This window comes from Bombus vosnesenskii, unplaced genomic scaffold (assembly GCF_011952255.1).
Source record: "Bombus vosnesenskii isolate JDL3184/JDL3185 unplaced genomic scaffold, Bvos_JDL3184-5_v1.1 scf7180000013265, whole genome shotgun sequence".
Taxonomy (NCBI): Eukaryota; Metazoa; Arthropoda; class Insecta; order Hymenoptera; family Apidae; genus Bombus; species Bombus vosnesenskii.
The window spans coordinates 4,822,783-4,835,078 of NW_022882925.1; the positions used below are offsets into that span (position 1 = coordinate 4,822,783).

Below are 12,296 nucleotides of genomic sequence, written 5' to 3' on the forward strand. Positions count from 1 at the left end.
AACACAAAAAAGTGGAACCTGGCTAAGAACGAATTTTCCTCTTGAAAGCAACGATTTCACGGCTTGCTATAGCGAAGCAGGAAAATAGTAAAATAATATCTGATAAATTACATTTTTAATCTCTATGAGATTTTGTGGATAAAAAAAATGTATGCATGTTAGAATTGTGTTCGAGAAACGTGTTTTTGACGTTTTAAATTTCGTTGATTTCCATCAGGATGTCTAATTAATTATATTAAATATCATTACAGCTAAAGAATTCTACCAAATGTCCAAATTGGACAAATTGTGAATGTGAAATATTAAATAAAAAAAAGTATATTAAATATCATTATATCGGTAGATTATTGTCGGACTGCGAATATCTATGCAAATTTGTATTTTTATGAAAATGATGAAAAAGGTGGGACTTTAGATGGCAGAGTATTTTTGCATTTTCAAATTTCCCATAAGTGCATAATATATAAATAAATAGCTTTTGGACCTGTTCTATCTATCTCATTTTGTTCAATGAAAAATCCGTGGAATTAATATAATTATTATAATTATATAATTAATATGGTTAATACGGTTTACACTTGCTTTTAAAACTACTCGTCCCAGTTGATAAACATTATTAGAAATTGCTACTTGCAATTTACGGCAATCTCTCTCACTGAACAATTATATTCGTGTAAAAACAAATTTGTTCAATGGATCGATAAATGACGGATGAAAAATAAGATTGTATTTATAAACAACAATTAATTTCATCATTTTAAATAACGTATTTAGGCTTGTTCAAATACTACATAATTTACTTCTCTTTTCTGTCACGAGTTCTAAATAACAAATTCCTCTCTACTTAAATAATTATTTAAATGAAAATCATGAAAATCAAAATCATTTTAAATGACGTACTCAAGCTTGTTCAAATACTAAATAATTTACATCTCTTTTCTGTCACGAGTTCTAAATAACAAATTCCTCTCTACTTAAATAATTATTTAAATGAAAATCATGAAAATCAAAATCATTTTAAATAACGTACTCAAGCTTGTTCAAATACTAAATAATTTACATCTCTTTTCTGTCACGAGTTTTAAATAACTAATTCCTCTCTACTTAAATAATTATTTAAATGAAAATCATGAAAATCAAAATCATTTTAAATAACGTACTCAAGCTTGTTCAAATACTAAATAATTTACATCTCTTTTCTGTCACGAGTTTTAAATAACTAATTCCTCTCTACTTAAATAATTATTTAAATGAAAATTTAGCCAATAAAGACAAACGTTGTTAAATAGAGTAATAGAATTTTTCAATAATTAATTATTATTCATAATTCTCTCAGCACATATTCCTTTGATAGACAAGCGTGTGGCAACACCCCGTTAGAAATCAGTTCGTCATATTATATCGCGATATTTTTTTTTTAACTTTATTAAATAGATCACAACGCGTGATACACTTTATATGCAATATATGATCGTAACTGCACCGTTTGATCGCATACGTTGTCTCCTTCGAAGGATGATTTCTATTCTATAGTTTCGCAGCTGGGTAATGTTTCAAAATACTGTTGGATGATTTCCGAAGTGCATAAAACGTATAGAACGTGGCGTATTACACGTTGATCGAGCGTTGTAGAGGTATGCAGTTCCGACCACAATTATGTTTATCGGTATGATGTCGTGGTATTGCGTGCGCACAATGCCGAGTGGCAATTATGGGAGTAATTGTACGATGTTATGCGTCGCATTCAAAGCTTTTCACTTTCGACGATTCTCTTTGTAGTGGACGACCTGAAGCGGCAAACGATCTAATTTAAAGTTGACACTTACGCTTTTAATTTTATCTTTCGATAATAAAAGCAAAAAGAAGCCCTTCTTTTATCATTGGCCTTGTGTCTATTCGGCATAAAATGTATCGCTAATAGAACTGTTTTTTAAATTCTTTTTTTAAATTGATGTTCGTTTCAAATATAAATGTATTATTATTATTAATATATGAATATCACTTATACTCGGCTTTGTCGACGTGTTTTACAATATCTCATTACAATTTTTTACGTTCTCCTATTTGTTAACAAAAATGCGAAACAAACAAGAAGCTAACTATGTTATTTAGCTAAAACTATGTCTTAAAAATATTCACAGCATATAATGATGCTGAACAAATTGTTTCATTGAAGAGACGACAATTTTTTCTATATTATACTATAAATATTATATTATACTATTATTATATTTATTATCATTATTCTTGTAAAATAACAACAATTTACTAGGCTCTATACAAGTTGAAAGATATTTAAATTGCAACTTGCGTCGCGTGTAGTATTTCAGATTGTGGAAAGTGTCCTTGCGAGGTAGATGGAAATGTCTATACAGGGATATTACATAGTTCTTTTGTGTCATGGTTCTCTCAAGTTACTTTTAACTCTATCGTATGCAGTTCGTTTAAAAAATAATCAATCAAATGCTTTGCGAGTATTTTTTGGGATTGTGAATCTTGGAAATATTTTTCGACCGATACTAGAGATTTAAGTGAACCTTTCAAAGAGTAAGTGTAATCATTTAATAATGTTTTCGTACCAGGGACGACAGAATGTTGCTTTCATTGGAGATGATGGACACACAACTACCAATTTTCAGCGTGCCACGACAGGTGGCAATGGAAAGGTAAATTAATAATTTTAATATTTCTAATAATTATACTCTTACTAAATCACAACTTAATTATTACACAATATGAAAATAAGAAAGTTATTAAGCATTGATAATAATTTTCCAATAGCCCAGTCTTAGATAGTCTTTCTGAAACTGTACAAAGTTCTAGATAATCACAGAATAACAATTGCATAATTCTGATTTTAGTTTCCAACTTTAACTTGACATTTCTGTAGTAGACATAGAAAAAATTGAAATACCAAGGATGACGATCTACAGAGACGAAGGAGAGAAAAATAAAGAGTATCAAAATGCATAGAATCTCATTCTGATTTCAGTTTCAAGATAACAGTTCCTACAGCTTCGCCTATGAATTACAGGAAGATCGTAAATTGCCACTCTCTTTGATGCTTTCTGATGAAACAGTACGTTGATTAAAGCCTTTAGAAATTTAGCCTAGTAAATTAAAAATACTAATTTTTCTAACATTAATATTAACACTATATTCCTTTACTGTATAAAGGCTTATACCTGTTACAATGTCTCTGTACATGTGCACACTTGACACATTTTTTCTCTCTTTTAGTTTATTCTTTAAAGCTAAATCTTAATTCATTACCTGTTTAACTATATCTCTATCTTATTTACTATGCAGATTACTATATGTACATCTTCTGTGTCAGTCTTTGCTATTACTCTATTAGTTCATGCAGAAAGCTCTAAACTTCATGCTTCCTTTTATGAAGTTTGCCAGTTCTCAGATTTGTTTTTCTGTTATTATTGTTACTATTTCTGTCCATTTCTTACTTCCTAGTGTGACTGATCTGATTTATATATATTGTGCAGTCACTTGGTATGTGTTTTCTATTTTTTATTCCTTTGGTGTTGTATAGTTAACATATAATACAGTGATATATTTAAATACAGAGAGTTTATTGCTTCCATTGCTGCTACATATCCTTAATTCTTTTATGTCTCACTGCATATGGAGATTGTTGCTCTGTTTTTGTCATTTTTCCATAGCTTTTGTATATATTTTCTACTATGATTTGTTATGTCTTCTATGTCCTACAATCCTTATTATCATAATTTAATGTAATAATAATAATATACATAATATATACAGACATACATATATATATATACATTTTCTAAAATCCTTGAGTATAGTCTTCAGATATGGCGTTTGTAAGCTCTGTGCTGGATACAGCTGAGCAGAAAATCTTCCCCAATTTCCAACTCCAGATCATTGCAAATCAAACATTGGTTTCGCTGATCCTAAAGAATAATTTAATAAAATTGTAATATATAACATGATTAATCTAATATTATTATCGTAATTTGATACTTAATATAAACATTAATCAGAATGTTTTACAAATACCGAGTCTCTTCTATTTTTTTTAAATCCCCTTTTTTCAAATTTTCATAGATTACAACGGAAAACGAAATGAAGAGAGATACCTGGGGCAATGGATTGGAATTTCTAATGTCCTGCATCGCCATGTCCATAGGTCTGGGCAACGTTTGGCGATTTCCATTCACAGCTTACGAGAATGGCGGTGGGGTATTTCTAATACCTTACATCATCGTCTTGTTCCTCGTTGGGAAACCGTTTTACTATTTGGAGATGATCATGGGACAATTCAGCAGTAGGTCTTCGGTGAAAATGTGGTCAGCAGGTGTGATATGAAACCAATATTTTCTAAATATTTCATCTATTATTATTATTATTTGATACATTCATTCAAATTAATATTCAATTTATTCTTTGATAAATAATATTAAAAGTATAGTTATACGTATAAAAAGAAGCTATTTTTTTATAATACTTGTGGAAACAACTATTCAAAGTGTTTTAGATTACTCATAATTTAACGCTTTCACACCCTTTGTATTTTAACAGATTCTTTACCAACTAAATGGTACATGTGCTTTTATCAAACTGGTGTTCAATTTTGATACATTATACCTTCTTTACAAAATCAGCAGAAGAATTCGTGTTTCGGTTGTTAATAATTTATACGTAAAACGAGAGTTTCCCGCGCAATATTAACAAAATTCTGAAAGAGTTAATTAAATCTTGCAAACTCTCGATCCCATTTCACGACGGGAATTGATACATGATGAACGAAGAATGTAAAAATTTTAGCAGGAAGTGCAACATTGAGGACCGGTTTCGCAAGTTAAAGTCGTTTGTTATATGGATCGTATACCGGTGTATGCTTCGTGTAACAGGTTTAAATTATGGGTTAAATTACGCCCCATAAGTCATTATTGTTTCCACTCGAGTATACTGATCCAGAATTCTCGCATTCTTACCACACGTCAATTGTTATCGAAAGATAAAGAAATCAGTCCTTATTTGAAATATAGATAAACTTTGGAATATGGGTCACTTTAAGAATTTAAATAGCAGAATTCGTATAATTTCAAAAGAAAAGATGTTCGTTAATTTTAATATTTTTACTTGAAATTAGTCTTTTTCGATATTGGGTCTAATTAGAGATCGACTCTGAAATTCGATAGTTATTTCCAAAGAATTGAATTCTTGGAATCTAAACTTGGTTACAATGATAGCAATTAATTTTGAAACATTGCCCACTTTAATTTTATAATTTCGACATTTAATTGCAGTGCCTGGATTTCGAGGTGTTGGCTGGGCGCAAATGTTCTCGATGCTCGCTGTAGGAACATACTATTGTTTTCTGATGTCGATAACCCTTTTTTACCTCATTGCAAGCTTCCAGTCCTCACTGCCTTGGTCCACGTGTTTGGAAGAATGGGGAAATTCTTGCGCCGATTCGGGAAGCTCCTATAACGTCACCAAACGAAACAGTACAAATATGACCAGTTCCGCTGAATTTTTCTTCAGGTAAAACCTTTTTAATCCCAACAACTCGAAAGCAATTAGATTTATCGAATATTTGGAATACTTAGAGTTTGATATATTTGGAAATTGCGATGTTTCGAAATTGGAATATTCTAATATCGCAAATAGAACTTGTTTGAATTTGAAATTTTGAATATATCAAGCACTTGGAATATTTGGAACAAGTATATGGAACGTTTAAAATTCGTAAACAGACATAATTCCATTAAACGAACAATCTACTGCTCCATAAAATTATAAAATAACATTAAAAGATAATAATTCCATTAAGATGACATCATTTCGTATTATAATAACAAATCATTCTTTCTTTCTCTCTTACGATCAGAAAAACTGTACTGAAAGAAAAACATACTATTCAGGATGGCATCGGATTGCCAGATTGGAGTCTGACGATTTGCTTGTTTATTGCGTGGGGCTGCATATTTGCTGTCTTGGCACGTGGCGTGAAGAGCTCAGGGAAAGCGGCCTATTTCCTCGCGATCTTTCCTTACATCATCATGATAAGCTTGCTGGTCAGAGCGGTTACCTTAGACGGTGCTGTGAACGGGATCATTTTCTTTATAAAACCGAACTGGGAGAAGCTGTTCGATGCACACGTCTGGTACGCGGCTGTTACACAGTGTTTCTTTTCACTGTCGGTCTGCTTCGGCGGTGTCGTCATGTACTCGTCGTACAATGACTTCAGGCATAACATATACAGGTTACTTATTACTTTTATTTTTTTCAATTATTTCACTCTTTTCTAGAAAATTCAGGTGTTTAGCGAAACAGGTAGTTCAACAGAATAACTAACAATTCATGCATTGATTGCTTCAGATATGTAGTACAGGTTTTATTTATTGGATAATTCATTGGAACAACTAAAATCTTTTCTATTTTATCCGTATTTTATTATTCTTTCAATTAATGGTCTGCAATTTTGATCTGCTTTTAGTTCCTTTCATTATTTTTATTTTTATCGTCCTTTGTTAAATCGAATGGAAGGAAATTACAGATTACACGTGTCTTAGAAAATATCGACAAGTTCTTAGAATAATTGATATTGATATTATAGTATTTTCTTAATGAACAATTCTAATTTAATGGAAACTTTTGTTCGATAAAATTAAGGAGATAATACTCGTCCAGCTCTAAGATATCGTTCTACTTAAAGGATGACAGGTTACAAATCCGTATTTCATCTGTAAAAATTTTCTTAATACTTTTTAAAAACAATATATCGTAAATAACCATTTGTTTTAATATTAAATATTATAACGAATATTTTACTTTTAGATATATCATATCCTGTGCACTTTTGCTCGTTCAAATTTCTTAAACATGCATCTATTATTCTAAAAAGATAAAAAAACAGCAGTAAAATAGCGTATACATATATGTAAACCAATTTGAAAAAAGTAGTCTTGAATCAAGATTTGCTTTTCAATTACAGTGATATTTTTAAAGTTCTTCCATTGAAACTATGAACTTTAGTAATTTCATTGAAAAAGGACATCATCGCGTAGATTTCTTTTCAAATCATTCTTTCAAAATCAACGATTCTTTCTTATGAACGCTACTACATCTTTTATCAGAGTAACTCGATCTAACTCTCACGTTTGAGGTTCATCGTAGAAACTCAGAGTGAATGACATTTTTTTCTTTTCCTCTTTTTGCTCCAGAGATGTCTTAGTTGTAACGACGTTGGATACGTTCACAAGTTTAATAGCTGGCTTCACCATTTTTGGTATCCTTGGAAATTTAGCTCACGAACTAGGTACCGAAGACATCAGCAACGTTGTTCGTGGTGGAACCGGTCTTGCTTTCGTCTCTTATCCAGATGCCATTGCAAAGTTTAATGTTCTACCGCAAGTAAGGAATCTAGTACACGTTTAGTTGCTATATAACCACTATTTTTCCCTTTGCGCGATAAACGTGATTTCAAGTAAAGAGATAAAAGGATGTGTTCAAACGTAAAAGAGTTCTCCTATTTCATTATCTCTGTTTCCTCTGTAGATGGTTTATATTCCTTTTTTTATTTCTGTTAGGTTGTGATTCACTGAAAAAAGTGAAATATTTCATTATTACTTAGCTATTACCTGTTATGTGTATTTTATTATATTTACGATAACAATAACTTATTTGTACTTTTGTTACGATAAAAAGTTGCTGAGTTCTTATTCTTTGTTTCTTACACTATATTAGATCCCTGCATTGGGTTCTTAGTTGCTATATTGTACAACTGTTTTGTTCTATTATATTACATTACTCTTAACTCTTAATTCTTTCTTAATAATTACCATGTCGTTATATGCATTATATTAGGCTAATATGGTATATCAACATAGTTTAATGTAGCATATATATATATATATATAGATATACAGGGTGGTTGGTACAAGCGGAAAGAATAAACATTTTTTTTTAATTTTCTTAAAAATTTACAGTGAGATCCGTTATAACGAGACATGATAAAGTGCACGCGTACCGAGCGAAAATTCAAAGTCGATTTTCTCGAAAACAAGGCCTCGAACGAAAAATTCTTATTCTATATTTTCGACTTCTTTTTTCGCGTAGAATCGCCCCCTTTCCGCTTGTACCGCCAATTACCAACCACCCTGTATATACACACATATCTCTATAATCCGCTTACAATGACATACAATGATGAGATCAATGATGAGGGTGAATTTGAAGACAGAGTGTTTATTTATATATTTCTATGTTGATATATATATATCAAATAAGCCTCTTATAGTATATTGGATTGTATTATTATTAACTTGCTGTTATTATTGTTATGTTGAAATCTTATTATTTACTTCTCTGTCAGCAAATGAAATTACATAGAAATTAAATTAGATTAAAAGAAAAACGAAACAAAATTTCAAACCAAGTTTTACACATAACTTTTACTTTTCACAATTTTCAGCTCTTCTCGGTACTCTTTTTCTTGATGCTGTACGTCCTCGGGATCGGAAGTGCCATCGCATTGGCCGGTGCTCTTATCACAATTATCAGCGATCAATTTCCAAATTGGAGGTACATATACATAGTGACCGGTACATGCATCATTGGATTTTGCGCTGGAATCATTTATTGCACGCCTGTAAGCAATACGTCAATGATCATTTACATTATCGTCAAAATGAACATAATGAATGTGCATAGTTTTTTTTTTTTAATACGCACAGGGTGGCCAGTTTATACTGGAATTGGTCGATTACTATGCTGGATCCTTTATCGTGTTTATTTTGGCTACTCTTGAGATAACTGGAATTTTCTGGGTATATGGCTTGGAGAATTTTTTGGACGACGTGGAGTACATGTTAAAAAGAAGGCCATCGGTTTACTGGAGACTTTGCTGGACTCTTGTTGTTCCAATATTACTGGCTGTGATCCTAGTGTATACCATAATCAATCTGAAACCTTTGACTTATAGTGGTATCTCTTATCCTGACAGTGCTCATGGTTTGTATTTGCTTTATTATTATTATTAGTTATTATTAACATTTAATTTTAATTAGTACATGGTCAGTAACGTGGTTAACAAACCATTTGAAAAGCTGTTTTAAATTGAAACGTGTCTTTATATTGTCTAATATGACTAATGTTATTTGCATAATACAAAATATATTTTATGAACTAAGTTACGGGAATAAATTAATTCAATTAATTCAATGATCTCTATTATGAATCGTTGAGGCCCAGTTTTTCTGCAGAGGATTAATACGAGTTTGTTATCATTACCTTTTTGCCATTATTATCACTGATGAAACCTTACAATGTTCTGCAAACAAACATAACTCATCATTTTCTATTACATTGCAATTTTCTATTTTCTAACTGTTATATTTACAATTCCAATTACAGCAGCAGGCTGGACAATTTGCACGTTTGGTATTCTGCAAGTTCCTTTCTGGATGATTTACGCTATAATCTCGAAAAGAAATTTATCTCCACTCGAGGTTTGTATGAAAAGAAGATGATTACGTCTAAGTAGAAACTCAAATCCCATAGAAAATTATTTCTATCAGAATTCCATAGAAGATTGTTATATTTGAATCAAAATTTTATAACATAGAAAGTTATCATATTTATATTTCAATTAAAATTACACAACAGGAGATTATAATATTTCAATTAACAACTTTATAATATAGAAAATTATTATATTTAAATTTAAATTTCATCGGAACGCGCCAGGAAATTATTTGGTTTAATTTAAAGTTTCATAAGAAAGCCATTTAAATGACAGTTTCACTAAATAATTACCAAATTTCTAAATCTCACAGATGATCAAGTCGGCGTTTAAACCTTCGTCAGATTGGGGACCGAAGGATTCCAAAGAACTGGATTCTTGGATCGAATTTAAGGAGACCAAAAAGAAAATTCGAGAGAAACGTGAATGTTCTAGAATTAAACAGTTCGTTTATGTAATACTCTGCTGGGAGGATAAGCTCGTGTAAAGATGAAGGAAAACCTTTCACGATAATTAACAATCTTCCTTCCGTCGACTGTTAAAACATTTGTCACGAAAGAGCAACTTCGAAAATGAAATTGTCTGACATAAACTTGGCACACGATAGATTTTGTTGAGAAACGAAGAAGATAATATACAATTACAAAAGTCATACACATATATTATATAAATCGATCTCGAGAAACCGTTTAATACGAAAAACATAACGAAATCACTAAGCACAATAGATACGTTCATTTTCGGAGAATTTCTTTCCATTCAACCTTGCCGTCTTAGAAATAATTCGTATCTGCGTATTTTTTCACTGTAATTAGGTTGTAGACTTGTAGAACAAAACACGATTGAGTTCTTTCTTTTTGTAAAGTAACGACACTCTTTGTTAGTAAGAAAGCTTATTTTTATCACAGATGAACGAGAATTGACGAATATTTAACACTTTCACTGCTGCCAAAGCGACAAGTATTATTTCATAGTATTTCCTTGAATCTGTTAATATGTGTTGTAAATTTTGTTAAAGAAATACGTATGTATTACATTAGATTTCTTCTTCTTTTTTTAACACGGTTTGCTTTAACAATTGACACGATTAACAGTGGACCTGAAACTGAAGAAAAACTGAATTTTTCTCGTAGAAAGTATTTGCGGGTGAAAGGGTTAAAACAACGGTCAAGTAAACATAGAATTATAAAATGACAATTTAATAAATTAAATATACACCTACAAATAATTTGAGTAATAAAACGTTCGTCGTTCTCGAGCGAAACATAGTTCCCTACTGGTGTCATATACATAAATACAGTATTAATTATTATACAAGAGATATAGGACTCGTGCTATAAACTGCATCTAGGAAATATTTAAGCGAACGTAGTTTTATTTATTAACATTCGAATAGGTTTTAATCACAATGTATTTTAAAAATAAATAGAGATTAGCAACAATAAAATCTGTAATTAATAAAATACCATGGCTCTCCTAGGTGTGCATTTAGATGTTTCGTAAAAATACTTATTAATTTAAAACAAATTACTGGTGAAAATTATTACTAGTAAAAGCTGTTTGTGATATAATCTGAGGTGTAGGTGATAGTGATAGTGATAGAAAGAAACACTCGAGTGTATATTTTTTTTTTATATTTATTAAAATTTACAATCAATTCTCGCATTGAGAATTTTCAGTAATTTTTCTGGCGTGGCGCAGTGGCAAGGCTTATTATTTATAATAAGTTAATACTTATTATAGATAAGTATAACTTGTAAGTAAGTATTATAAATAAGTAAATATTACTTAATTTAAACAACTAATTGAATCTAGCGTTTAGGTCCAGCGGGTAGTGTCTCTTCAGCCTGCGGATCTGGTCCGACGTATCAAGTAGTCCAGTGATTAGGGGGTTCCGGTGTTCGTTGACTCCTCTGTTATATCTGTCGCTATATTTTGCTATTTCTGTTGAGATTATTCGATGTGTAAACAAAGAAAACACGTGGATAAATTGTAAGGCAGAAAATATATTTAAATAGAAGTGTAATAAGTAAGAATACAATTTAAGCTGGTCCAGATCCGCACGCTAGCTGCGTTACCCAATAACTGAAAAACCCCGAAGCCAACGTCGCCTGTCTACTGTTTATGACCTGACTTCGTCGCAGTCTTTTGTCTACACACTGTCGATGGCTTCAGTGCTTGAGAAAACTAAAAAGACCAGATGTAGAGTTTTCTTAGAAGTGGTAACCACTTCAACAATTTCCTCTTTGACTGTGGGTATCTTGAGGCCGCGATGTATTGTTTCGTTGGTAACATACCAAGGTGCATCAATTAAGGATCTTAGAGTTTTTAGAGAATACAAAAAAAGAAGTAAAATATTCTATATCATATTTTTCTTTTTCTTTCTATTGAGCATTTGTTTGGAAAATAGTGCTATTTTGAAACTACAGCTTTTTTCTTTTTCGTGGAGGAAACCTTCATAGGCGCCCCGCGCCCTCCGGGGAGAGGGTGCTGGGTAGTGCCGGATTCGTACCGGCTAAAACCTCCACAGTGATCGTCCTGACGATTGGTAGGAAGGCCCCGTCTTTTCGTATTACTGCTGGGGCACTCCTTCGTCTTCTCCCTGATGGTGTAATCGGGAGTCACCCTTGGTTGATTGGGCCGTTAGGAGGGATCACTCCTAACACTAAGCTGCCTGGGCCGTCGTGCAAGTCCGAAGGGGAGACCAGACCCTCTCAGACTCCAAGGTTCGGTAGGGCCGCTCTAACAGCCGCTCTGAGGCCACACCGTATCCTCGGCGGCGAGC

The 12,296-nt window shown here is 31.9% G+C and overlaps 1 protein-coding gene across 1 annotated transcript; it reads left to right on the plus strand.

Moving 5' to 3' along the window:
• Positions 1-2,531: 2,531 nt before the first annotated feature.
• LOC117243210 (sodium-dependent nutrient amino acid transporter 1-like) lies at positions 2,532-9,999 on the plus strand. Its single transcript, XM_033510489.1, has 10 exons — positions 2,532-2,666; positions 2,993-3,079; positions 4,087-4,336; positions 5,292-5,529; positions 5,876-6,250; positions 7,212-7,401; positions 8,462-8,638; positions 8,724-9,000; positions 9,403-9,497; positions 9,825-9,999. The coding sequence occupies exons 1-10, from the start codon at positions 2,568-2,570 to the stop codon at positions 9,996-9,998; spliced, it is 1,962 nt and encodes a 653-aa protein (XP_033366380.1). The 5' UTR covers positions 2,532-2,567; the 3' UTR covers position 9,999.
• The last annotated feature ends 2,297 nt before the right edge of the window (positions 10,000-12,296 follow it).